Source organism: Chelonoidis abingdonii, chromosome 25 (genome assembly GCF_003597395.2).
Source record: "Chelonoidis abingdonii isolate Lonesome George chromosome 25, CheloAbing_2.0, whole genome shotgun sequence".
NCBI classification, from domain to species: domain Eukaryota; kingdom Metazoa; phylum Chordata; order Testudines; family Testudinidae; genus Chelonoidis; species Chelonoidis abingdonii.
Genome location: NC_133793.1, coordinates 3,827,539 through 3,854,966, shown reverse-complemented (window position 1 = coordinate 3,854,966; position 27,428 = coordinate 3,827,539). Strand labels below are relative to the sequence as shown.

Below are 27,428 nucleotides of genomic sequence, written 5' to 3'. Positions count from 1 at the left end.
CCAAGCACAATGGGGCCCTGATCTCTGTTTGGAATCCTCTATATGCTGCCTTAATGCAAATGACCTGGAATAACCTCAGTGCCAAATGCCCTGTGCCATCCATCTGGCCCCTTGCTCTCTACACACCAACGGTACAATAGGCTGCACTCAGTCAACCTGTAACTTGTGTAGCGGCCTCTGTAGGGGAGGTGTGCAGTGAGACCGGGGGAGCTGCTGTGGTTTCTCCAGGGTACTGGGTGAGGCTTGAGGGGCAGAGCTTCTTGAAGAGCAGTCAGAGACTAGTTCCTAGGCTACTCTCATAGACTCAGACTCATAGGTCAGAAGGGACCAATATGATCATCTAGTCTGACCTCCTGCACAAGGCAGGCCACAAAACCCTGCCCATACACATTTATAACAACCCCGAACCCATGACTGAGTTATTGAAATCCTCAAAATTGAGATTTGAGCTCATTGAGGGTCACCAGCACGCGACCCATGCCCACGCTGCGAGAAGACTGAAAACCTCCAGGCCTGCCATCCGCGCCTGGAGGAAATTCCTTTCCGACCCCAATTATGGGCGACACTAAACCCTGAGCCTGTGGGCAGATCACCGCCGCACCCAAGAAGAAAATTCTCTTGCCGTAACTCAGTTCCCTCCATCACATCCCTCATGGCACCATTGGCAGACTTATACTGCCGTAATCCATAAATCAATTGCCCATTTAAACTATCCCATCATAATCCCCTCCCTATTATACGTTAGTTCTTGAGCCGATAGGTCTTTGCCCCCCTACTTCCCCGAGCCGTTCCAGAGCTTCACTCCCTAACTGGTGTAGAACCGCGTCTAATTATCAAGTCTAAATTCCTTTCAGTTCTGTCCATTCGTCCTCGTGCTACTAGTACTAATAAACTAACTTCCTCTCCTCCCTAACGTTTACTCCCCCTGATATATTTTTATAGGCGATCCCCGGAGCCTTCTTTTTGGCCAGGCTGACACAAGCCAAGCTCTTTGGTTCATTTTTAGGCAGAGTTTTCATCCTGATCTCCTAGTAGCCCGTCTCTGAACCTTTCCAGTCAGTCCTTCTCTAACTGGGACACCAGAATGCACACATATTCAGGCTGGGGTCTTCACCGTGCGTCACACGTTATAACTCGCACTAACACTCTCTATCTCCTTCTGGAATACTCGGCCGGAATTGCATCCTAACACCGCATTTGCTTATTTTAACAGCACGCATTGGCGGTCTAGTCATCCCGCTATCAACAACCCCGATCGGTCCTTTCTCCTCCGTCCTTGTTGCCACTGATGCCGTATCACCATTATATTAAAATTCTCTTAATTATTAATCCCTATGCTATGACCTTCGCATTTTCACATTATATTTTTCCTTTACTATGCTACTCCATTTACAGTGTCAATCTTGCTGATAGTATCGATGGTCCTCCCATAGATTAGCTACCACCAGTATTGTGTTATCCGCACAACACTATTATAATATACGCATTATATCGCGAAACTCTATAGTAATGTGCCAAAATTTTATCCCAATATCAAATAAGTGAAGAGATCTAATATAAAAGACTACTCTATGCTTTCCCAAAACCATAGCCGTATAGAGTCTGCTACCTTCGTTTCTCCGACCCTGATCTATCCCCTCTCACATACTCTCATCGCATCTAGTATTTCACCTTCCAGTAAACGAACGACTGGAGTCTCCCTTTAAACCAGTTCCTCACTGCTGCCGCATAAGAACCTTGTCTTACTATTCTCACTTATTTCTCTCTATCACACACATTCTTACTTCTATATATCCAGTGCGCCAATCCCCTCCTCGGCGACCTTACCGCTACTCTTATACATGGAACCGTGTCAAACGCCTTACTGAAATCGAGGTCAATTAGATCTACCGCATTTCCTTTGTCTAAGTAATCCGTCACCTTCTCAAAGAAGGAGATCAGGTTGGTTTGGCACGATCTACCTTTAGTAAATCCATGGAGAAGATTTTATTGATATTGAGCCTAACTCTCCCTTAATTTCATTCTGTTGCTTCTACGTCTGTCCCTGGGGAGTAGGGTGTTTTATGGAGAGATCACTGGCTGAACCCTGCTGGGTACTGTAAGATGGAAAGGACTGAATTTGACTTTTTGGTGGTTTTTAAACATGTAGCTGATGTCTGCTGCTTCCAAATCAGAAGAACTGGGATCCTCTGGCAGAAACAGCAGGCTATGGACTGAACTCATGGATTGGAGCAGATTAGGGTAGCCCTGGCATCTGGCCGCCAATTAAATACTGTCCTCCTCCTACTCTGGATAAATTATGGTAAGGAACAGATGTTCCATTTTCATACAATCATGTCAAACTTTTTTAAAACTGAATATACAACACACACATCACAATTTGCCTCATTTTAAAATAGCTCCAGTTACTTGGGGGTGAAGAGCTTCGTGACACTATGAAAGTCAGCATCAAACTTTGTGTGTGACCAATTCACTTTTAAAATGAAGTAAGGGATGGGGAGGTGTTGTGCTGCTGGATAACTCGCTTGTTTGTAAGCAAACATGGGACACTGTGAATGACACAGCCCTGAAAATGTATTCATACAGGAACCTCAAAGTGCTGCAGGGACGCCTTCCCTTACAGAAAGGGCTATTGCCACCACCACCAGCCTCATGATTCTACAGGGCTGACGCAAATAACTTCCAGTGCTAAGAGTGAGAAAATCTGCATTGAGCAATTTGAGACCAAAAACAAGTGACATCCCATAAAATGAGGGTCAGTCAAGCGGTGTCTCTGAGAAACCCTTCTAAAAGTCTTAAAGCCTGAACAGGTGCTGGGGTCTCTGCTCTCACCCCCTGTCTAAACACCCAGAGGGAAGTGCTGCCAGCGGAAGGAAACCCTGGCTCTCTCTAGAGAGGGTCGGCATGACCTTGTTGGACCCCCCTCCCCCCCGGGGTTAATCAGAGTAGTAGTTTGAGTCAGCAGCTTTCCACACTTGGGGCACCAAATGCAACTGAGACTTATGCAAATATTAGAACGTGGGTGTGGGAGAGAATCTCTCACTGGCAACAAACCAGCCTCCTGCACGTGTTCAAAGCTGTAATGCTTCGGCCTCAGCTCGGCAGTGTGGGGTTCCCCCATCATTGCAATGCTCTGCCATTCAGTAACAGCGATTAGCATATATGCATTTTAAAAACATCCTTGTCTCCAACTCCTCCCCCCAAGCTACTTCTCTTTGCTTTCAAAGCCCTTGACAGTCTCTCCCCACCCCACCCATCATCAGTCATTTGCTACTGGGAGATCAGCTCTGCCTCCATTGCCCACTGGTTACATTTTCAAACAAGCCACTTTGTGCTCCTCCCTGCCACCGCCCTCTCAGGTTTGGAGTTGCTCCCCCTAAATATAGACAGTGCTAAATCATTGTCCGCCTTGAGTTCCTCCCTTAAAACTCTCCTTTTCTGTGATGCCTATGAAAAAAACCCTTAAATTCAACCTCTGGTGTGCTGAGACCACTGCTTATCATGCAGCCCAATATTATCTCCTCCTGTCTGTCTGTATCCATGTGTTGTCTCTTGTTGCTCTTTGGGGCAGGGATCCTCTGTGTTGAATTTGTACAGTGCCCTAGCACAGAGGGCTCCGGTACGCAGTAATGCAAGTAACAAGGTTTTGCACCAAAACAGTAGTTCCTGCTTTGCTAAACACAGGCTATCACCAGGCACCATTGTCCATAAAAGGTCAAAGAGATGAAATGGCATGGGCCAACTCCTCAGCTGGTGTAGATCACAGTTCTGTCATTCACCTCTAATTACACCAGCCGAGGATCTGGTTCTGGCCCCAGGCTGGTAGCTTGGTGCATGCATTAGAGAACTAGGCTCTGATACATTCAGAAGTAGACTGGTGACAGGTGACTGATCGGTGTTCTGCAGCATCGGTAAACCTATCAGTTCCCTGGGGAAGGGCAGCTGACTGGTCACATCTCTGTATTTTGGGAGGGTGTTTACCAGAGACCCTCTCTAAGGAGGAGTCTGCCTGAAGTAAAGCCCAAATATGCAGAGTGCTGTGGAGGCAGTATGTTCTCTCTCTAAGCAAGAGCTAGAGGGTGGAAGGCCAGGGGCTAACCTGGAGTGGACTCCCAGCAGAGCTCCTGGCTTGCTGTTTGAAATGCATCTTTCATTAAAGTCACTGCATGGAATACTAGTTACAGAACAGGCAGCGGCCAAGCAGTAAGCAGTGGGAGCCACTTACCCACAGAACCACCACAAGCAACAGGGAAAATGCTCTTCTTTTATACAAGGAAAAAGGGGATTTCAAGTGGGGTGTTACTCTGCAAAACTGGCCTTTTGGGGTCTGAGGCAGTTAGTCTAGGAGACTCCAAGACTAAATGTGGTCAGGCTGCAAGTTAAAGAGGTGCCTTTATCTAACTTCCAGCCCTGCAACCCCCCATCCCAGATCAGAGAGTGGAGCTGGTGGCTTTCCTCATGTGCAGTCTCCTGCATGAGGTTTAACGGGCCAAATTCAACTCACAGCAACACCTGTGTAGTCACACACAGGCTTGGAGCCTGATATGCAGTTCTACTGAGGACATTTCAGAAGGACCTGAATCCTGCTCATGCATCTGCAGCTTGGCTGGGGATGCAGAGCTCAGAGTAAAAGCCATATAAAAGACATGGCCACCACAGCAAGTGCATGTGACTCTGAGCTCGCCCAGGGTGCTAACGTGGGGAAGGGAGCCATGTTTGTATAAAACAGCAGGTACAAGTGAGACTCACCAGCCAGCCCATCCCCTGGGAGCTGCTCCTGGGATAGCAGGCTCTCCTTCAGCACCCCTTGCAGACAGCCACTGGGGCCCTGGTCCGGGTCTGCATGCGGCTTGGCCTCTGGCTGGGTCATGCATAGTCCTACTCCTTCCATGGTAAACCCAGGGTCCGACAAGCAGTCCAAGGTCTGACTCCAGTCCCACTAGTCCTTACAGCATCAGGGGACTTCATCGGTTCTCACCCCTTGTTGGGAGAGTGGGGGGGCTCTGCTCCATCTTCCTCAGTGGGCAGAGAGGGGAACCCAGGCCCTGCCTCTCCACTGGGTTCTGGTCCAGGGAGCCTTGAATCAGCAGTCAAGGCCTGGCTATGCATCCCCCTTGCTGTCTCTGTGGAATCTCTTCCTACGTTGCTGTGCCTTGGGCCTCTCTCCCAGCCTTTTGGTGCACCAGGTCCACTCTCACGAAGCCTCTTCCCCAGACTCCCTGCAGATCTGCCTGCGTGCCAGCTGATTCTACAGGAGGGGAGTTCTCTCCCCCTGGAAGGGCAGTTTCTGATCCAGCAAGCAACCCTGGGCAGACTCACTCCCTGCCACTGTCCTTCCCAACTGCCTTGGGCTCCCTGTTGCAGGCCTGGCTACCTTCATGGAGACTCTGGCTCCAGCCAAGCTTCCCTCCTTGAGTGAGAGCCAAGCACCTGCTCTCCCTCATAACCAGCCACACCTGCACCAGGTTCAGCCCTTTAATGGCACCCTTTTGGCTTGACACACCCAGCAGGTGTAGCAAGGCAGGGTTGATTGAGCTCCTCCAGGCTCTCATTAACCCCTTCTGGCCCAGAGTGGGTTTGGTTCATCCCGTCACTCTCCATTGAACTGGCCTCTTGAATTAAAACTGCAGTGACCATTCATTTTTCTGTGCACGCCAGAGCCAGCTGCCTGAGCTGAGCAAACTCAGCTTCTGTGTTGGAGGCTAATGGTCACCATGGGAGTGTAGATTAATCTCTCTCTGAGACAGCTGGTGGAGAATATTTTTATATGACAGTAGAACTAGTTTTTACCTTTGAATCAGATCTCCAGTTCTCCAGAGGGACTCCTTAGCATCATCACTGGCTTGAATCCATGTCACAGATACTAGGAGCTGTTTTACATGAGCATTAAGCTCTCAGACAGTTTGATCTTATCCAGCTACACACAAAGAATGGGAGTATCAGCATTTCAGCAAGGGGGGTGGGGGTGGGAGTCCTAAATCAGGCAGTGGTTTCTGATTCAGCTGCAGCAAGTGAAAGCACAAGATGCAGATGACCAGCATTGATGATCAGATTAAGTTTTGTTCCCATGGTTCGGCAGGTGAATAGCGCTCAGCACAGGTGCTGGAACTAGGGGTGCTGGAGGTGCTGCTGCACCCCCCCAGCTTGAAGTGGTTTCCATGATATCCAGGGTTTACAGTTTGGTTCAATGGCTCTCAGCACCCCCATGAAACACATTGTTCCAGTGCCCCTAGCAATCAGGATGCGATTGTGTGTCATTAGGGACACCAGCACACTGGCCTGGACGCAGGGGACCATTTGTGATCTCCACTTCACAGGGGCCTTATTGGCAGATGCTAGTTCTTGTTGGAGCTTTCCTCTTCTGGGGCTTTGCACATAGGTGGACTGCGCTGAACAAAAGAAAAGACGCCCACGAGACCGGAAAGAGAAGTAGCATTGTGCTCTCCAGCACCCTGAGTCAGGAATGGACACGAGCGGGAACTCCAAATGCCCTGCAGCACCCTCTTCTGGGAAGATGCTGGGCGTGAGCAGACTCCAAATGAGCGGGACTGTGGTCACACTTTGACAACATTCAGCTTGTGTGTGTGTGTGTGTGTATGTGAGAGAGAGAGAGAGTGAGACAGAGGCGTGTGTACAAACTCAGTGGTTAACTTCCACTCTGCCACACAATCAACAGCTGTCAGCTATGTAAGGAGCAGATGCATTTAAATCAGCAAAAAGCTTTTATTGTTTTCTCACATTTCAGCCACCAGCCAAATGGATTGTAAGGGCTGTTTGTTGAGAAGGCAGAACAAGCAAGAGGCAGGTTGCAGCGGCTGTTTCTGCAGGAGGAAGAGGGAAGAACAGTCGTAGCTTTCACTTTGGAAAGAAGAATCCAAGTACTCCCCCAACAGCTGCCACCGCCCCTTTTGTAGCAAGAGAAAGACCTGCAGCACCTGAGAGGAAACAGAGGAAATTTTACCCCAGGTCATCAGCTCTCCTAGCAGGCCAGTTAACCCCTGCCATTGGTGTGTCAATTTCCAGCAAAGCTCCTGCCAGCACAATCTGACTGGGGGCACAACAAAACAAAGAAATAACCCTCCTTAGTTTTTGGCGTGGATGTAATGGATTACGCTCTTAAATCGGCCTGCCGTCACCCAGCACTGGTAAGACACGCAAAGACTGTGTGCTTTGTTCACCTGTCTTCACAGCACACATTGGAATCCGCGTTCCTCTAGCTTGGGTCATTCATGTCTAATGCGGAATAGTGAGTGAGTCCTGTGCAAAGCTAGAGTGGAGCTCATGTCTGGCTTCCTTTTGCCATAACCTTTAAGGGCCTTCTGTGGATTTATATGAGTAACAACAGCTACTGTCTAATCTGTTCCCCTTCCCCTCACTCCCTACTCCTGGGCACTGAGAAAACCAAAAGACTTTCAAGCATCTGCTTGTTTGTGTTCCTCTGCGCTGTCGTGGCAGCTGAGTGGAATTGCACGTACACCCGGTTCAGTGTTGGGATATGGCTAGCGTCCCTGGCTTAATAGCCTCATGGCTGGCTAGAGTTGTGAGCTTGGGGAAGCATCCCCCATGGCAATGTGGAATTCCACCTCTTGCCTGACAGCATTTGCAGTTAGAGGTCCTACATCAGAGGGTTTACGCTTCGTAAGAAGATCATGAACAGGATCCTAGGTGAGTGCAGGATAAGGCCAGCGCTAGTTAGGCAGTGAGCCCAGGCCCCCACTAGTGAGACCCCTGATAACAGTATAGTATGGAGGACCATACGTACCAGGAGGAGCAGAGCTCATTTGCCAAGATAGTGGAGAGCCAGTCTTCTTTACGTGCAAGAGAAGTGAGAGCAAATGTGGAAATATTAAGATCATCTTTCACTGCAGAATTGTTTGCCAGTCATAAGATCAGAGACTGGTGCGTACGAATGAAGCTCAGCTCCTACTGCCTGCAAGACTTACCCACAGATTGCAGCACTGCCACAGTACTTCCAGCGGCTACCCCTCCTCCATTGGCTACGGCCGCTGCTGACATCATCTTGGAAGCAAGGGTCCCAGCTACAATGCCTGCTCCAGTAAAGCCTGCTGCCCCAAGTGCTGCTGGGACAGCAATGCTGGCAACGCCTGCATGACAAAAAGTGCTGCGATGTTAATCACAAGATCCCAGAGCACCGCATCTCCAGCTTCGGTCCCCGGAGCCACCCCCAGACCGACTCCCTCGTTGCTTCAATTGCTCATGCTCTGAACCACCACCCAGGGCTCCATTTTTGCAGTGGCAAAATTCAGTACAGGGCTTGTACATTTTCAGGCAAACTTGCTGCAAGCAGAAGTCCAAAGGACTTGTCTCCAGTCACTCCCCCTGCTCTCCTGTGAGCGCCTGCAGCTTCGCAGGGCTTGGGGCAGGCATCAGCCAGCCAAGTGCTGCAGCATGCTGCTCCGCACAGGTCATAAGGGCCAACATATCCTCAGCAGGCGAGACCCCTGTGCTTCGGGAGAGCAGATGAGCCAAGTAAACCCAAGGCAAAATAAATCTCAGTTACAATCTCAAGTATTTTGCAATATTGACCCACTGTCCTGAGCTTGCAACTTACCTAATCCAACAGTTGCTCCAACAGCAATAGGGATAAATCCTAGTCAAAGAAATGTTTATAGTAGTGAGCTATCAAAGACCTTAGCAGACGATCAGCAGATAAGAATAGAAAGGGGGAGAGGCCTGTGCCGCTGGTTAGCACAAGTGACCTGGATTTTGTTTGAAAGTTCTCTGCCTCTAAACATGCTGGATTCCACTTTGCCATCATCTTTGAGCCTTTCTACTTGATAATGAGCCATGTACTCAGTGGTCCTCTCTCTGAAAGGCTCTTGCATTTGCTTGATTTAAGAGCACTGACCAGCCCCAGGGCTCCTGGTAGGGTGACCAGAGAGCAAGTATGAAAAATCAGGATGGCGGTGGGGGGTAATAGGTACCTATGTAAGACAAAGGCCCCAAAATCTGGACTGTCCCTGTAAAATCAGGACATCTGGTCACCCTAGCTCCTGGTGGGGCCAGCAAAGCTGGGAAGGTGGCTTCTGGGATCCTCATGCCATGTAGGCACAGCAGGGAAAAGGGGAATAAAGTTTCAGCTGCTCCAAAAGGGATATTTAAAAGGAGACCCAAGGGAGCAGTGAGATCAGTGGAAAGACTCTTGATTTACACGGCTGTACCTCGCCAGAATCTGGCCCCCTCCTGGCCTGTCCAAGCTAATGCTTGTCACAGGAAGCCTTTCTCTGCCTCAGTTCAATGGCACATAGATCCTCACGCAAGCCACGCTGTATGAACAGGCCACTGGGCTGCATTAGAAGAGCAGCTTTCCTGGGCCTGCCCATGAACATAGGAACTGACAAACTGGATCAGACCTGAGGTCCATCTCCATCCAGAATTGTGTCTTTTACAGGGGCTGGAGCCAGATGGGTGAGATGACAGTGCAAGAACCCTAGTTCTGGGCTGCAGGGTTACTGGCTGCCTGCACAATACACAGATACAAAAACAACAAGGAGTCCGGTGGCACCTTAAAGACTAACAGATTTATTTGGGGAAGATGTGAGGTTAGTCTTTTAGTCTTTAAGGTGCCACCAGACTCCTTGTTGTTTTTGTGGATACAGACTAACACGGCTACCCCCAGTACAATACACGGACACATTAGTGGTGCCTGTGATGGAGGCCGTTCCTGGTCAAAGCTCAGTTAGTGCAAGAGAAGGACCTTACCAACCATGACTGAGACTCTGACCCACACGCCCTGATCACTGGGATAGCGGCTCCGCTTCGTCAGCCCTGAGCAAAAAGCCAGAAATACACTTAGATCAGTCTGCTCCATGCCTCGAGGCTGGTGCCAGAGGCCTTGGGTTATGTCTGCATCAGCATAGGGTAGCTCCCTCCTAGCAAACGCCCAGTACAGCTCTGGGGGGGTGTCCCAAAGCCACTAACAAAAGAGAGCATCAGCACAGGCCCCTTCCTTTGCGGAGCCTGCGCTAATAGATGGAATAACCCACCTGCACCCTATCCTCCTCCTGCATAGCTGGTGCCAACATGGAGTGTGTGGGATCTTCTCATGGACAACTGAACTCCTAGCTGCAAGGAGTCATGCCCAGTGCATGTGTGGGGAGCACAGATCTGCTGGGGAGCAGCACATGCATCAAAAAATTCTAGGGTAACAACCACGTCCCAGCCCCTCTGTCTGCTCTTCCCTTCCCCTGCCTGGACTGTCACCACCTCAGCACAGAGTCGTCTTTGCCTGTCTCCCTCTTCCCCCCCTTTCCCCCCCGGCATGTGTGAATTCTTCCCCTTCTATAGCAGCTGCCGTGTAAACTGGGATGAGGCTTCTGAAAACCATATAATGAGCCAGCTGGGGGTAAAAGCCCTGCCGGTCCCTATGTGGGTGAAGCCAGACAATCGCTGCGCTCTCAGATGGACTCACGCATGAAAATGATAAAAGACAAAACACGCTGTCACCCGGGAGGCGAACTCTTCTGACCAGAGGCTCACTCTGTTGTGATCTCTCAGGCCTTGTCCTCAAAGGAAACCAGCACCCTCAAAAGACAAGCCGGGAAGCTTAAATTTTGTTAGACGCAAAAAATCCTGGGCTTAATAAAGACACTGGATTTCTGGTTTATGACAACAATTCGTAACCCACACACCCCTTTGTCCCATGACTGCAGGGGTGTTAAACAGGCCACGTCATCTGGACTGGTCCCTTCGACTAGGTGTCAACTCCATATTCTAAACAATCTGCCACCTTGCCTGTAGCTGTGACACTCGGCGTCCCTGTCCCAGACCTGACCAAGAGCCTGTGTAGCTTGAAAGCTCATCTCTCACACCAACAGCTGGTGCAGTAAGAGCTATTACCTCGCCCGCCACGTCTCCCCTAAAAGCTGGTAGAAGACAGAGATTCAGAAGCTTTGAAGAAGGATTTGCCCCCCTCTCGGCTGTAGCTACGCAAGCTCTAATGGGACCGTGTTCCCAGGGCTTCGCTGCGCTGATTGGCCCAAACAGAAGGCCCGTTTACAGCTATGTGCCAAATAACATAGGAAACAAAACTGATTTCTTAGGTTTCTATTTTCCAGCCCAAGCTGGACTTTATTCACCCTGAAAGAATCTTTCTCCCAAAGCCCAATTAGTAACATGAATCAGCAACGCTGCCTGGGCCTTCAAAGTAGGATTTCATTTAAAGGCATCAGTCACTTCACCGCAGTTTGTCTTTCAGGGACTGTGTATAAATGACATAACATAGTCTGGTGATTTTTGCCAAGACCCACTGACCCATCCACCCCTTGTAAAACTGAAACAGACAAGCAAAATTAAGCCCCCCCGACCCCGCAATGCTTTATGTAATTTATAGACAGCCCCTCACTTCTCCTTGACTCATCACCCACTGCATGCAAATACCCTAGCCCTGGGCAGAGTTAGAAGAGGTAGCTCAGTGCTGTTACAATGAAGGGTCTCTTGCCCTCAGAGCAGCAGCAACTTACCTCCAGCGTCTGGTGAGCAGAATGAATTGATTGCTGTACAATGCAGCTATATCAGGAGCGCAGTTTCCAGGCGTCTTCCACTATATGGGTGTGTTTGCAGAGAGGATGAAGCATCCCCCACCAATAGCAGGGATGGCAAGAGCCCACGCCCTGCTCTCCCTTAGCCTCCCTGCCACTGGACACACGGACTCTGGAGCATCTGCATGTTAATATTCTTAGGGCACAAACAGATAAAACCCCTTGAAGTGCCTCCCCTTATGATCCAGACCCAGATGGTACAGTCCTTCTATGCCAAGACAGTAAACCCCATGATGTCCTTGCGACATCCTAGCCGGGCAGAGTCCCACCCACCCATCTCCTTGCCCAAGAAACAGTCTGTAGATATAAGCTGCAAAACAACCAACCCCCTGGGGTCCACCCTCTTCTGTGCTGCTGTAGAGAGGGTAGAGGGGACCTCTGTGGTTTAAAATTTTGCTTGGTTGGGGTGTTTTTTTGCATGTTACATTAGCCTAGACGATTCAGTGGTCAAGGTGAACTAGTGAAATGGCGACATCACAAGAGGCTGAAAGGAGGGAGGGCTTTTTAGAGACATGGCCCATGACATGTTTTCTGTTTGATTTTAATAGCCACGTAACTCTAATGCCTGGGCTAGACAGAGAATGGTTTCATCCTCGTTTGAGACTATCACAGTAATGGGGAGCCTGGAGGCCCGGCTGCAGCAATCCACACCATGAGGGCCCTAGTAGCAGGGGTTGCTTTTGTTAGAGCTTGATTGCATGTCTTGGAGCTGAGTCATCAAGAAATAGTAAGGACAGTCAGCAGAGGTGGCAGTAGTCTACCGAGTAACCCGCCACTGAGCGAGGAATGGCTAGCCTGAGCCACGTTGCGTGGCCACAAGATTAAACCCCAGGCTTATTTCAAAGCTGGCTCAGAGGAGGATACTGGATGGATCTACCTCTGGCAGAGGCCAAGAGATTCTAGCTCTTTTTTCACTTTGACAACACGTTGCTTTGGTTCTGGCAATACGCTGGCATGAAGATGTGTGTGCACATTCGGTGAGCTATTTTTCACTGACACACAATCAACCATTTTCAACCATAACAACTCGGGGCATTTAAATATGCAAAAGTTTATTGCTTTGTCACATTTCAGCCAACAGCAATAATTCAGCCAGAATCCCAACAGAACTCGATGTCTGTTGTTGAGAAGGTAGAACAAGCAACAGACGTGTGTGAACTGTTTCTACAGGCCACTTGCTTTTGCATTCAACTACAAAGCCATTTCTCTGACTTGCTTCTTGTTGCATTAGCCTGATGGTGCAATTGAGAAACTGCAGCAGATGAATCAGTGTGTCTTCCAGAGCGTAAAAGAGCAGTTGTAGCTTTCAAAGTAAGGCACCGACTGCTGCCCCAACACCTATGATCACAGTTTTGGCAGCTGCAGGAAGGCCTGCGGCACCTGAGAGGAAACAGAGAATCAGCTAGTCAGTATCACGACGTTATACTAGCAGGCCAGTTATCCCCTTCCCATGGCCTGGCACTATAGAAGTCGTGACTCTTTGTGCTTTCTGTATGGATGCAATAGGTTACACTGTTGCTTGGTAGAGTCTCTTTTACCAGGAGCCAAGAGGCCAGTTCGGTACTTTGCTGACCTGCCTTGATGGTGCAGCCTTGAACAGGAGTGGGATTTTCAAATAGGGCACTAATTCTATTCCCCTTAAAGTCAATGGGGCACATCCCCAGTGAGAACAGAGTGAGGTGGGTGAACCTTGAGTGCTTCTGAAGATCCCATCTGTTCCTCTACAACAATGGAAGCGAGCCATGGTATGGAATGAGTACCTAGCCAGAGGGATAGTGAACAGAGAAGCTAGAGCAGGAGTCGGCAACCATGCAGAAGTGCTGTGCTGAGTCTTCATTTATTCACTCTAATTTAAGGTTTTGCGTGCCAGTCATACATTTTAATGTTTTTAGAAGGGCTCTTTCTATAAGTCTATAATATATAACTAACTGTTGTTGTATGTAAAGTAAATAAGGTTTTTAAAAGGTTTAAGAAGCTTCATTTAAAATTAAATTAAAATGCAGAGCCCCCCGGACCGGTGGCCAGTACCCAGGCAGTGTGAGTGCCACTGAAAATCAGCTTGCGTGCAGCCTTTGTCACCCATGCCATAGGTTGCCTACCCCTGAGCTAGAGCACGTTGCATCTAAGTGCTTAGCAGTTTATTAGCAGGATCTGTGGGGAGCAGGTTTGGCCAGTCAGGGGAGAGGCTTATTCCTCATTACATGCAAGAGAAATCAGAAGCACCACAGAAATGACAGACTCTGTCCATGCAGGGTTGTTCATAAGGCAGGAGAGCACTACCAGAGACACGTGCATTTCAGTGAAAGGTGAGCTCCACGTTACTTACCAATGGATTGCAGCACTGCCACAGTACTTCCAGTGGCTACCCCTCCTCCATTGGCTACGGCCGCTGCTGACATCATCTTGGCAGCAAGTGTCCCAGCTGCAATGCCTGCTCCAGTAAAGCCTGCTGCCCCGACTACTACTGGGATCCCAACGAATGCCACACCTGCATTCATGAGACAGCGAGGTTAAGCACAATCCAGGCTCCTACAGCAATTGCTTCTGCAGCAAAGCCAGCCCTTCATGGACCTGCATCCGTCCACCCGCCCAGCTCCTCTCTTGGGTGGTCTAATGGATCATGTGGTTAGCAACCAGGAAGGGCGACAGGGTCAGAGCCATCTGAGAACCACTCCCTGAACTGAACTTTTCACTAATCTGCAAAGCAAGCCCAAGCAGGGTGCACAAGTGGAGCTCAGAAGCAGCATCTTGCCTTCCTAGTTGTGCTCAGTGGAGTGCGTTGATGCTACAGGACCTTGCTGCATTCCTCTGGGGCCGGTCGCCCCCTGGAAGGACAGCGCTGGGGGTGGAGCTCTCACAGAGGGCACGTACAGTCCAAGGATGGGCTAGGCCCAGTGGGTACAGGCTCCCCATTTTCACACCAGCAAAATGCACTGTGGGCTTGCAGGGTTTCAAAAGCCTTGTCTCCAGCCCCTTTCCCTGCTCCCACGGCGACCCTGCGGCCTCATGTGGGCTGGGGAAGCAGTCAGGCAGACAGGGGCAGAGTTCTTGCTCCCCACAGGATTCCTGACTCTCCTGAGGTTCATTCGCACTAGGAGGGATCCTTGCACTGCAGGGACAGCTGGTGAGCCAGGAGAGTCCCTGGCCGAATAGAATCAGAGAATCTCAGGGTTGGAAGGGACCTCAGGAGGTCATCTAGTCCAACCCCCTTCAATAAGTCTTTGATAAGTACAGAAGTCAAGTGTCAACTAATCAGTGCCATAGATTAGCTCCTTACCTGCTGCAATGCCTGCTCTAGCCAGAGTAACAAGACTGTCTGGGGAATGAGAATCTGATGTTAGTGACCCAGCAAAGACATTCGCATGCTATAAACATGTAACCATGCAAAGCTGGGGAGGTCATGCCCTTAGTGAGCCCCAGGATTTTTTTTTTTGCACCTCTGCATCTAAAGCAGCTGCAGTGCCTGCTTCCAATGTGAAGTGTTTGATAAGGAGAGTGATGCTTACTCAACCTGGGGATTTACCTGATGGGTTCCCTCTCTTTGTAAAGCAGCATCTCACTGGCCAGGGAGGCCATGATGACCCTCAGCGAGGGTCAGAATAGCAGAGTAAGAGGGAAGGGATTTGGGGATGCTCCAGTCCGTTGCAAAAGGAACATTTAAAAAAGAAAAACCAAAGTGGCTCTGAAGTCTCCACTCCATCCTGGCCCCACCCCAGCCACCCATGGGAGCAGGGTCACCCAGGAGGCTGTTTGCTCTATGGTGGTGATGAGTCCAAAGCAGATTCACCTCAGTACTGCCAGCGCCAGGTAGAAGGAACCCAGCCAGAGAGGCTAGTTCTGAATTATTCTCTTCACTGCCACAGGCAGACCCTTTCTCACGCACGCCCCGCTGCAGGACGGGAGCGCTGGGGCTGCACAGGAAGTGTCCAGGGCCTCCCCCTGTTCTGGGTTTCGAGCGGTGGCTGGCTGCCAGCACAGCATAGTGACTTTGTTGGGGGCCAATTCTTGTTCAAGGTGCAGGTAAATAAAAGGCTCTTACCAAGCATGTTTGCTGCGTGTGGCTCTGAGTCTGTCACCTGGGTATCGTTAGCCCTGGACAGAAAGTGGGAAATGCAGTTAGTCCAGTTCCAAGCATCCTCCCAAATACAGCCCCTGGGGACTGGTGCCACAGGTGTGGGGCTACACCACTGGCTGCACAAGCCAGCACATGTGTAATTGCTGGTGTTTGTACATGCCCCAGTGTCACGAACTAGCCCTCAGCTTCTTACCCTTGTGCAGCCTGAGCTAGTGTCCAGGGATAACTCATACTCATAGCTGATCTGCAAGATGTCTCGCCAAATCTCATCGCCCTCCTAGCCACCTCCCCCCCGCCCCGCTTGGCTCTGGTGAGTGCTCAGCACCCCTCCGAGTGCACGTGGGGGATGCATCGCTCTGTGCTAGCACACATCCAGCCTCGCTCTCTGCCCAGACTGTCCCCGCCCACGCAAGACCTCGCATCGCCATGCTAAGGGGGTTGTCTCTCACCCCTCTTATTCTTGGGCAGATTGTAATTTAAGTTCTTGCTGAACATTTCCCCTCTGGCTGGGGATGCGGGCTCTGGGGTAGGGCTGGGGATGAGGAGGTTGGGGTGTAGGAAGGTGCTCTAGCTGGGATTGAGGGGTTCAGAGGACAGGTCGGGGATCGGGGCAGGGCTTTGGGGTGTGGAAAGGGATGCAGGCTCCATTTGGGGGTGTGGGGTCTGGGGTAGGGCTGAGGATGAGGAGTTTGGGGTGCAGGAAGGTGCTTTGGGCTGGGATCGAGGGGTTCGGGGGCAGGAGGGGGATCAGGGCTGGGGCAAGGGGTTGGAGCATGGGGAGAGGCTCAGGGGTGCAGGCTCTGGGTGGCGCTTACCTCAAGCAGCTTCCGGAAGCAGCGGCATGTCCTTTCTCTAGCTCCTATGTGGAGGCGCGGCCAGGAGGCTCTGCGCATTGCTCTGTCCACAGGCACCACCCCTGCAGCTCCCATTGGAGCACTGGAGTGGCCATTGGAGTGGGGCCATTGGAGCATGTAGGAGCTAGAGGGGGGCCATGCCGCGGCTTCTGGGAGCCGCATGGAGCGGCCCCGACCCTGCTCCCTGACTCGAGTGCTGGAACGGAGCAAGCCCCAGACCCTGCCCCCCAGTGGGAGTTTGAGGGCCAGCTTAAAGCAGCTGGTGGGCCAGATTCAGCCCGTGGGCCATAGTTTGCTCACCCCTGCTCTACCTGCCCTGAAATTTCACTGTACTAGCCTCCTCCATCCATGCTCTCCCTCCACTGTGCATTAGCGAGAGCCTGAAAGGAAACAGCTTCAGATCCTCCTGCCTTGAAGCCTTCCAGAATATTTTTTAAAACAGTGTTGTTCACTGCCCCCACCCAGTCCCAGAAGATTGTCCGAGACCAACTGAAATGCGTCCACTAAGAATTTTCAAAGCTCTCTGCACAGAAGTTAGACTTGAGAGGCTCTTCAAGGGGTACTCACGTGAAATTTGGCTCAAAATCAAAGACAACCCTTCCCTTCCACCCTCACTCCCCCAAAAAAAATCCCAAACCAAACCTCACAATTCAAGTGCATTAAAGAAATTTGCATAATCACTGATGACAGGCAGGTGAAAGAGGATCTCTAGGTTTCAATTTCCCAGCCCAAGTTGGGAGAAATGAAAGTAAAAGCAAACTTGGATTTAAAAAATACAGTAGAACCTCAGAGTTCTGAACGCCTGGGAATGGGGGTCGTGTGTAACGCTGACATGTTCCTAACCCTAAACAGAACGTTACGCTTGGTCTTTCCAAAGTTTACAGCTGAACATTGACTTAATTCAGCTTTGAAACTTCACTACGCAGAAGAAAATTGCTGCTTTTAACATCTTAATTGAAATGAAACAGGCACAGAAACAGCTTCCTTATCTTGTCAAATCTTTTTTTTTCTGTTAGTAGGTTACATGTAACAGCACTGCACTGGCTTTTGTTTGCCTCTGCTGCTGCTGCTCGATTGCCTGCTCTGGTTCCAAACGAAGCGTGCGGTTGACTGGTCAGCTCGTAACTCTGAGGTTCTACTGTACGAGGTTTCTTAATTAGATGTGCGGCTAAGCACGAGAAGGAAATCAGATTAAAAAGGATCTTGCTAACGGGAAGGTTACTTTGTTGGAAGCCTTCCTTCCACATCTGTTGTGAATATTGTCCGCTCCAGGGAAAGCCTCCCAGAGATAAGGTTGGCAGAATTAATATTTTTAAAATAAATTAACAAATAATATTGTTTTTTTAAAATGTTATCTATTTAAATTATCACAGTTGTGCAAAATTGTGGGTTTTAAGCATTTTTATAATTTAAATTTTCACCATTGCAGGAAATTATTGGGGATGGGCAGGCAACTGGGGTAGGGCTGTGGGGGGGGGGGGGGGGCTGAATAATTATTTAATGGCAGAAGTCTTATAACCATTACAATGAATTGTCAGCATCACATATCAAAATATACAAAGTAAATAAATATCCTTCATTCAAACTCTTTAAGTTCTCTAGCAGCATTTGTCTTACTTTGCCTATCCATAAACTTCAATTATTGGAAATTTTTTTGTGGGGGTGCGTATGAGGCAATCCACATTTACCAATACAAATCTAACCCTTTCAATCCTAATTAGAAGGTACCTGAAGCCCAGGCAAAGTTAAAAATGTTACTTATGTTATGGGGGGAAGGAGTACAATTGCCAGAGCTGCATGTTCCTGTCATTTTCAATGTGTTTGTTTTTAGCAAATGCTACTTCCCACCATTGCAGGGTAAAATTCTCTTATCAATAGAGCAGCAACTTACCGTCAGCCTTGGGGCAGAAGCATGGTCGCCCCTCCAAGGAGTGTCACTATATATAGGGAGCCCTGGACCCAGCTATCTACAGTGAACCAGCTTTTGGGTGGGTGTCTAGAGTGCAGGACAAGCAGCCCACCTCAAAAGCAGGGAAAATGCCAGGGTCCCCTCACTCCCCGTTAAACACAGGATTAGAGAGGATTCACTTGTGAGCAGTCAAAGTGTGCTCACCCTCCCCCCACCCCCAAATCCTCGCCCCTGCTATTCGGAGCCAGATGGTACAGTCTGCGTGCAACATGAAAAACATTTTGTCGAAAGTTTCCAGTCCTGTTCTACTGATCATGGGTCTGCCTGCCTGACAAAGGTCATCCAGAGAAGGCCCAGAGCAAACACGCCACTCAGGTTCTGCCTCTTTATTTATTTTTGCTGCTTCCTGGTGCATAACCAAGGGCTCAAAACACTTTTTAAAAGATTATTCTATGGGCTGTTGGCATGACTCCTCCCGGCCTCATGGTGATCCTCAAGAGAAACGGAGCAGAATTAAAACAGAAACTTTCCTGAGACTCCCTGAACAGTCGTCCGCCCCATCCCCTTTTCTCTTCCCCTGAGAAAAGGGGCTCTTTGTAAAAAGGCAGGTTAGTGGCTTGGCAGCTGTCCTTACCTAGCAGACCCTCTGCCAACATGCCTGGGCTGGAGGGAGAGGGAAGCGTAGTCTGAGGCCTGTTCAGCCCTTTGTTTCTCTGCTGCAACTACCCCCAAAGGATAGGGCTAGGAGCCAGTTAAATGAGGTTGCAGGATGCAGGGAACTGTCCATTGGGATCTGAACTGAGGCTAAACCTCACTGGATATTGGGCACTAAAGCCAACCCAAGGCGAGGTGCTAGCATCGAGAGGCTGAGCCTGGTGCTTCTTCCACACCCACCAGCGTAACAGCACCGATTCTGGAGTAATTGCACCTCACTTGCTTTGGATGGGATTCCTTCTGCATCCTCACCAGCAACTGCTGCCACATGTGGCGTTTCTGTCCCCAGGGACACCTAAGCAGCCTGTCCATCTTTAACTCTTTGGACCGCAGTAAGCAAGTCTGTGGACGATGCACAAGGTGGAGATGGAATCTAGCTCCTTCTCCCATTGCGCAGTGGAGCTATTGGACTAGTGGGAATAAAGCCAAAATGAAGCAAGCTGCGATGGCTGAATATTCACACTAGGTCCTTGTGTGCAAGGAACCACTTCCACATAGTTCAGTCTGCAGACACAACTAACTGCAACTATAACGTTGCCATTGCCACGTTGGACAGCTGCATGAGCTAGGAACAGTTCGTGCTTCAGAGGAAGGTTTCTCACATCCACCACGATGAACGCATCTGACAAAGGCTGTTTACATCACAGAACTAACTTCTACCTGCAAATCAGGGCTACTGCTTCTCTTCTCTCATGCCAGTGCTCAAGAAGCTAGAGACTTCTGGCTCAGCCAATTTAACAGGGGCTCGGAGCAGTTTTCAGGCACTCAAGACTGATTTGATCTTGGCAGGCTACTGACAAGAGCAGAGTTATCAGCATTTCAGAAGGAGGATTAAATAGCTGACTCAATTGCAGCAAGAGAATAAAACTGATAGAAACCCAGGAGGGCGACTGAAGGCCTGGCTGAGAGCGAGGGATAAGGCTAGCTAGAAATTGTGTTGTTACTTAGCCTGGGTGGATGGGATTGGCAGCATCCACACTCAGGAGCAGACAATGCATCTGATATGAGATTTCTCTATTCAGCATATTGTGTCTTCTCAAAAACCCCACAGGGGACAGGCATATGTGTGCTTAGGGTGACCAGATGTTCTGATTTTATAGGGACAGTCCCAGTATTTGAGGCTTTTTCTTATATAGGCTCCTATTAACGCCTCACTCCTGTCCTGATTTTTCACACTTGCTGTCTGGTCACCCTACGTGTGCTTGAGGGAAAAGATACAGGGAGGATCAGCTGATACAACAACCTGCTACCCAGGTAGGATTAGACACAGAATTCACTCCAAAGCCTCTCCAAGGGAGATGCTTATAAGAACCTCCAACACTCCCTAGGGCTTTGACTCTCCCCACATCAATTTCAAACTAACAAGTTTGTCCATTTAAAACCAGCTTTATTGTTTTCACATGCCCACCCCCACCATAATCAGAGCAGCTCAACACCTGTTAAAGAGAAGGCAGAACAAGCAACACATTTGCAGTAGCTTTTCCCAGGCAACAACAAAGTAATCGCCGACCCATATCACGTAGCTTGCTACTTTGGTCCTGCTTTGCAGTTTAAGGGTTTCCAGGACTGGTCAGTGTTTACTTCTCATGCCAGCAGGGCTTGCACAGCTTTCAGTTATTCTCAGAGAACCAGGAGCCAACAGCTGCACCTACAGATCCCAGTGCAGTGCCCAGCCCAACTTTAGCTCCTAGCGAGAGTCCTACAGCACCTGCAAAGAATCAGAAGAACGGCTAGTCAGTATCACTACATTGCACTAATCCCTTGACTTGCCTAGAGGAGGGAAATCTGCTCTTAGTAGTGTAAATCCAGAGATCAGCAGAGTCACTCTGGATTTGCACCAGCATGACTGAGAATAGAGTCTAACCCAGAGCCACCAGCTAACCCCTGCCACTGGCCTCTGCTGATAAGGGATAGCCTGTCAGTGAAATCTGAGAATTAACCCTTAATGCTTTCGGCACTGACATAATGGACTCTGCTATTTTAAGGTTGCTGGGTGCAGTCTTCTTTCTTACCAGGAGCTGCAAGCCACTTGTGAGGTGATCACCTGTTGATCTGTGCACCTCGGCCTTGGTTCACTTGCATCATCCATTATTGGATGAGTCCCTGATCAGAGGCACAGTGAACCCAGTACTATATTTATTATGAATCTGCCAGGGTTTTAGGTTTGAAGTTGTACTAGCTCTTACCTCTCCCCCTCATGACTCCTTCCTAGAGGAAATAAATCCTTTGAGCATCTAAACCCAAACGTGTGGGTTAGTTCTAGTTCCTGCAGTGAGCTGAGCATGCACCCCAGCGCAATAGTGGGATATGTACAGCATCCTTGCCTTAATTTCTGATGGCTTGAGCTGTGGATTCAAGAAAGCACCTCCCTCCCATCTCACCCCCCATGGTAATCAGGACTTCCTCCTTTAGATGCAAATACTGGAAGCATGGAGCACCGGGGCCTGGCCTGACAGTGTAGCAGAAGTTATAAAGCTATACTTCGAAAAATACTGAATACACAATATGATCAATGCCACTTATTTTGATGAGGTCAGGCCCAGGCTACCCAGACCACCACCATCAGCAGGATATTGTGGAGTACATGCAGCACTGCCCCTGCAGGTCACACGTTAGCAAGGTTGGTTAGCAACACATTTGGTCTAACAATATAGAGACTCTGCTCTTCCTTCTAAAGGAAAATCAGAGCTTGTGTGGCAGTGGCAGGATTGCAAGGCAGGAGAGCACCAGACCCGGGTCTGAATGAGGCTTCACCTCCTGATGCCCCATAGGCTTACCCACTGATTGCAGTGTTGCCACAAGACTGCCAGCGGCTACTCCTCCTCCATTGGCTATAGCAGCTGTTGACATCATCTTGGCAGCCATCGATCCAGCTGCAATGCCTGCTCCAGTAAAGCCTGCTCCCCAGATTGCTAGTGGGGCTCCAATGACTGCAATTCCTGCATTAGAGACACTGCCTTGTTAAGCACAGAATTGCTGTTAGGCCAGGTCCGCACTACATCCTGACAATGGGTGTAACCACATCACCTAGGGGTGTGAAAAATTCACACTCTCAGCAACATACTTCTATTGACCTAACCCCCCAGAGTAGACAGTCAGGGCCGCATTAGACTTGCCAGGGCCCCGGGCAGAAGCTAAGGAGCCGAAGCCCGAGTTCTGCCATGTGGGGCTGAAGCTGAAACTCGATCATGTAACTTAGCTTTGCCAGCCCCCCTGTGGTGTGGGGCCCCAGGCAACTGCCCTGCTTGCTACCCCCTAACGCCAGCTCTGTAGACAGCACTATGTCAAGAGGGGAGCTTCTCCCGTCGACACAGCTCCTGCCTTTCGTGGAGGTGGATGAACTACAGCAATGGGAGAAGCTCTCCTGTCGGTGTAGTAGCACCTTCACTAAAGTGCTACAGCAGGACCGATGTACGTGTAGCCAAGCCCTTAGCGTGGCTCCAGCCAGAACGTCCATGAACCAGCTCCCACAGAGCTGCGTGTCCTGACCTAGGCTCCCAGGAAGGGCTACAGGGCGAGTCATCCCAGGCAAGGCAGATTACTGGAACAACCATGGCTAGGACACCCCATGCCTGAAGGGCCGTCCAGTTCTGCAGAATAGGCTCAGCCCCCATGGGCGCACACACGAGTTCAAATGCAGATTTCTGCTCATCAGGCCAGTGACCCCACTCTTCCGCTGGAGCCACTGCCAACTCACTGGGACAGAGTCAAGCAGCCAATGATGTGTCCCTGCTCCCAAGAGACCAGCATGTTCACTCATCTGAAGTCTCTTTATCACCACTCAGCATGACACCTGCACTGTCTGCAGGGGAGAAGCTGTGCCATAAAACTCTGGATGAATTAAGTGCTTTGAATTAGCCCCTTACCTATTCCGACACCTGCTCCAATTGCTGCTTTCATTGCTCTGCTGCTGGATTCTAGAGAAGGAGAAGATTTGCATCACTACAGTGAAATCAGCAAATTTTAAACACATACACGTGGAGGAGGAAGTCAGCTCCTGGTGCAGCCACCTCCACAGTCCAGGCTTGTTTCTAAATCGTTGTCTGAATTTGATGGATTTTGCTCTGCTACAATGATCAGCAAGCACTTCCACACAAAGCAGGCTCTTGCCAACAAGACACATTTACCCAGCAGATCCACTTCCTGAAGTCCTTGGTCCTCTTTGTTTAGGAAGGTCTCTAGCCCAGAGGAGAAGACTGGAGCAGCAGCAGTGGGAAGACTGTACTCTACTGGCATTCCAGAAACGGTGGTCCAGGTAAGAGCAGTAGAGGAAAGAGGCAGAGAGTTTCAGATGCTGCAGAAAATACATTACCAGTAGCACTGGATTCTAACCCGTACTGAGCACGCTCTCCATGAACATCACTCGGAGTGGAGGCCTTCTGTCCTTACACATCTAAAGCAGATTTGCCTCAGTATTGTCTGCTCTGAGGGGTGAAGTAACCATCCACTTAGACCAGCTTAGAATGGTTTTTCTTCCAGCTGTCCCAACAAATTCACCCCACCACTGGTTTCTTCTGTGGAAGTGTATCTACTCTACAGAGCTGCCTTGATTGACCCTATCTCAGCGAACTTCTCCTGAGTCAGACTAACACGCGACAGCATGACCATGCCATAAGCTAACAAGTGTGTGCTGTGGCGGGCTATGACTCCCTGTGTCCGCACTAGCACTGCATCCACCTGTGTTACGCTAAGGCTTCTGGGAGTGTGTCCCAGGGTTCCCAGCATCACTACAAACTGCACCACTCTCCCTAGGCATTGTGACAGAACTCTGCTCCCCGCCAGGTGGGGATTGGAGACTGCAAAGATCTAAAACCTGGAAACTCCCACAATCCACCTAGTTCCAGGAAGCCAGCAGATGTGGTGGCATGGATCCTGCACAGAGCAATGACGCACTGCTGCTAGTAGCAGTTTTTACAGAGCTACGGCCGAGAGGCAAGAGAAGCAGGTACAGCAGAAAGCAGCAGTAGGTGTCCCCGCAGCAGTCTTGCTCACAGAATGGCAAGGTGGGATGTTGACAGGAGAATGTGTCAGCTACATGCAGAGCTTCAGGAGAGAACTAAGAAGATAAAGAGGAATGTTTTAGACTGAGTGGGTTCAAGAATCTGAATCTTTACAGGCTACTTTGTACTAGCCTGTACCAGAGCCTGGCAATGAGAGGTGACCTGTACTCTCACGTTTGCTTTGTATGACGGAGACAATAGCAATGTATAGATGCTGGGGCAAACGGCTCTATTTGGTACATCTCGTCAACAAACCAGCATAAGAAAGCTCATTACTTGAATATATACAAAAGCCAATTATATTTTTCTAAAATGTGAGGTTTTCCAAGAGAGGGATATTTCAACACCCTTTCTAGTGAAGGATTAGCAGCCAGATTGTTATTGTCAGTATGCAACAGAACTTGAAAAGTGCCAGGCAGTTCAGTATGACCAGATGAAAGGGAAGGAGCAGTTTAAATGTTAGTGGTGGTTACTCACTGACAGCAGCAATGAGAATGCTCTTGCTGAATTCTGCAAATCAAGCTCTAGACAGGTTCAGGTGGTAAATGCAGCTGGCAGACCTTTCAGCCAAAGATTATTTATTTAAAAAAAAAAAAAAAATTAAAAAGCAGCAGAATTGGCAATGCTAAGATGTGCAGATGTGTGTGGCTTTCACAGAATTGTATGTGTCAAAATTTCAAGAGTCAAAGATGTTTTGACTTTTTAGTTGCACACAATTTTGTTTTTTTAAAATGTAAAGAAAACTCAATCAGAACAAATGTCTCATTCACCCTAAAAACAATTTTTTTGCAACTTTTAAATTCACTGATATTTTAAAACAAAAACAAACAAAAGAAAAACAAACCACACACCATCTGGATTTTGGCTCAAATCCTTCTCCCAAAGCAAAAAAAAAAGGCGGGGGGGAAGGGGGAGTTTTTGAATTGCCAGGATACTGAGAAACCCACATGGCTCTCAAGACCAAGTGGCATGGAGCATTGCGACAGAAAGTAGGTGTTTTAATCAGATACGGGTAGTGAAATTACACATCAGAATCAGTTCTCCACCCCCCAACCCCCGACAGTGGGCTTGAATGCATGGGGTACCACTGCTGTGACATTAGCACATATGCCTTCCTCATAGCAGAGAGGAGATGTCATAGGAGCAGGAATAACATGTTGTGCACCAGTGAGGCGTTGCCTCATTCCTGACCTTTGGGCATGCTCCCTTCTGCTTCCTGCTTGGCTAACCTTGGACGCTTACGGTGACAGGTGGATACATGATGGATGCCTGGTTTATGAGCAGAGACTAAATAACTAACTGTGCACTGGTGAACATGCAAAAATCCTGCACTGCTTTGCTTAGTGTGCTATAAAGAGACAATCCAACTGTGTCCTGCTTTTGAAAGGGGCTCATTTCACAACAGGATATTGTGGTTGAACCAGAGCTCCCTCCTTTGCCCTCTGCAGTCTGCTAATGGTTTTTCACCCCACCCCACTTCAAATCCATCTGGGGATGTGCATGCTGGAGGAGGAGAGGGTGAAAGCTGGAAGTTACTACCCACCAGGGAAGCTGTATCTGTCATTAGTCATTATTCCCACCTTTTTGTTCATAGTGTTGCCCCCCTAACCCCATAACAAGTAATGCAGTACACATCACCCATAGGCAAGGTCAGCAAGGGGACTTACTGGGCTTTGGTTCTGATTCCGGTTCCTCCTCTTTGTCCATCTCAGCCTGTTCCTCTTGGGTCGGCACCTGCTCACACAGGAACTCTGCCTCCTGGGAAGGCTCTCCAACTGGAGGTGATCCCGTCTCAGGCCAAGGCAGGGCCAAAGCAGCAAGTGGCAGTTCCGCACATGGTGATTCACTTGCCTTGGCCTCCATCTCCGGATCAGAAACCAGAACTGGCAGCTGAGAATCGAGGACCTGCATGGCCAACATGACCTGGTTGTGAACTTCAAGGCAGGGTCACCGCTTGCAAATGGGAGTCAGTGGAGGCCAGTGGGGAGATTCCAGAGGGGGTTTTTGGAAGGCATGGGAAGACTGCTTTGCATCAATGGTTAAGTTGTGGTGATAACCTTTGGCAACACTGATGTTCTGCTGGGCCCACAGGCACCCTGGCCGCCTACAAACTACAGTAACTCCTCACTTAATGTTGTAGTTACATTCCTGAGAAATGCGACTTTAAGCCAAACGACGTTAAGTGAATCCAATTTCCCCATAAGAATTAATGTAAATGGGGGGGGGGGGGGCTAGGTTAAAGGGAAATTTTTTTCGCCAGACAAAATACATTGTATGTGCGTGTGTGTGTGTATGTATGTATATACACACACACACACACACACACAGTATAAGTTTTAAACAATTTAATACTGTACACAGCAATGCTGCTTGTGAAGCTTGGTTGAGGTGGTAGAGTCAGAGAGTAGAAGAGGGAGGGATATTTCCCAGGACATGCCTTGCTGCTAAAGGATGAACTAGCACTCGGCTGAGCTCTCAAGGGTTAACACATTGTTAATGTGGCCTCACACTCTACAAGGCAGCACGAATGGAGGGAGAGGACACAACAGACCAGGGCTCAACAACCTTTCAGAGGTGCAGTGCCGAGTCTTCATTTATTCACTCTAATTTAAGGTTTTGTGTGCCGGTCATACATTTTAATGTTTTTCAGAAGGTCTCTCTCTACAAGTCTATATATTATATAACTAAACTAGTCTTGTATTGTAAAATAAACAAGGTTTTCAAAATGTTTGAGAAGCTTAATTTAAAATTAAATTAAAATGATGATCTTACGCCACCAGCCGGCTCAGCCCGCTGCTGGTCTGGGGTTCTGTTCACCTAGCCCGGCAGTGGGACCCCAGCTGGGAAGGGTCTGGCAGCCAGAGCCCCAGACCAGCAGTGGGCTGAGTGGCTCAGCCCACTGCCGCTCAGGGGTTCCATCCTGCTCCTGCCAGCCGGGATCCCGGCTGCTGGACCCGCTCCCCAGTGCCAGTCTGGGGTACATACAGTGGGTACCTACCTTCTCCCTGGTTCTGGCCCATTCTCTTCCTCTCTCTGCACTGAGCTGAGGGTGGGAGTGGACTGAGCACAGGGCTGGGGGTGAAGGGTCTGACCAGAAGCTAGAATGAAGGAGGGAGCTCAGGGTTGGGGCAGGAGGTATGGGTGTGGGGGGACTCACCTGGGCAGCTCCCATTTGGTGTGAGGGGTGCAGGTGGGAATGTGAGTGCTGGTGCAGGGGCTCCCGTTTGGTGCTCAGGGTGGGGATGGGGACGTATGGGGGGTGCAAGAGTCAGGGCAGAGGGCTGGGGACATGTGAGGGGGGTGCAGGTGTCAGGG

The 27,428-nt window shown here is 49.5% G+C and overlaps 2 protein-coding genes and 1 long non-coding RNA gene across 13 annotated transcripts in view; 1 reads left to right on the top strand and 2 right to left on the bottom strand.

Annotated features, from left to right (window-relative positions):
• Nucleotides 1-6,703: 6,703 nt before the first annotated feature.
• LOC116817031 (interferon alpha-inducible protein 27-like protein 2A) lies at nucleotides 6,704-19,282 on the bottom strand. Of its 6 annotated transcripts, none has more exons than XM_075060767.1 (7): nucleotides 18,382-19,282; nucleotides 15,601-15,653; nucleotides 14,839-14,877; nucleotides 9,724-9,789; nucleotides 8,573-8,611; nucleotides 7,944-8,105; nucleotides 6,704-6,935 (listed from the first exon to the last, which is right to left on the bottom strand). In XM_075060767.1, the coding sequence occupies exons 2-7, from the start codon at nucleotides 15,605-15,607 to the stop codon at nucleotides 6,856-6,858; spliced, it is 393 nt and encodes a 130-aa protein (XP_074916868.1). In that variant the 5' UTR covers nucleotides 15,608-15,653; nucleotides 18,382-19,282; the 3' UTR covers nucleotides 6,704-6,855. The 6 variants fall into 6 exon arrangements, 5 of the variants coding, with proteins under 5 accessions (XP_074916868.1, XP_074916867.1, XP_074916870.1 ...); XM_075060766.1 differs by lacking the exon at nucleotides 18,382-19,282 and adding an exon at nucleotides 17,138-17,409; XM_075060769.1 differs by lacking the exon at nucleotides 18,382-19,282 and adding an exon at nucleotides 16,452-17,094.
• A 1,197-nt stretch (nucleotides 19,283-20,479) lies between these two features.
• The window catches only part of LOC116817029 (uncharacterized), a 14,370-nt gene continuing 7,421 nt past the window's right edge, over nucleotides 20,480-27,428 (bottom strand). For 2 of the 6 annotated variants that reach the window (XM_032766762.2, XM_032766759.2), the window contains exons 2-5: nucleotides 25,781-26,018; nucleotides 22,980-23,030; nucleotides 21,891-22,052; nucleotides 20,480-20,821 (exon numbers count right to left, since the gene is read on the bottom strand). In XM_032766762.2, coding sequence (XP_032622653.1) covers nucleotides 20,724-20,821; nucleotides 21,891-22,052; nucleotides 22,980-23,030; nucleotides 25,781-26,018 — 549 coding nt within the window. In that variant the 3' untranslated portion in view covers nucleotides 20,480-20,723. Of the gene's footprint in view, nucleotides 20,822-21,890; nucleotides 22,916-22,979; nucleotides 23,031-25,780; nucleotides 26,275-27,428 lie in introns of those variants that run through there. The other 4 variants (XM_032766760.2, XM_032766763.2, XM_032766764.2 and 1 more) reach the window with 4 other exon arrangements.
• The window catches only part of LOC142045928 (uncharacterized), a 76,468-nt gene continuing 71,096 nt past the window's right edge, over nucleotides 22,057-27,428 (top strand). Inside the window, exons 1-2 of the long non-coding RNA XR_012654851.1 lie at nucleotides 22,057-22,148; nucleotides 22,774-22,957. This is a non-coding gene — a long non-coding RNA (uncharacterized LOC142045928). The remainder of the gene's footprint in view (nucleotides 22,149-22,773; nucleotides 22,958-27,428) is intronic.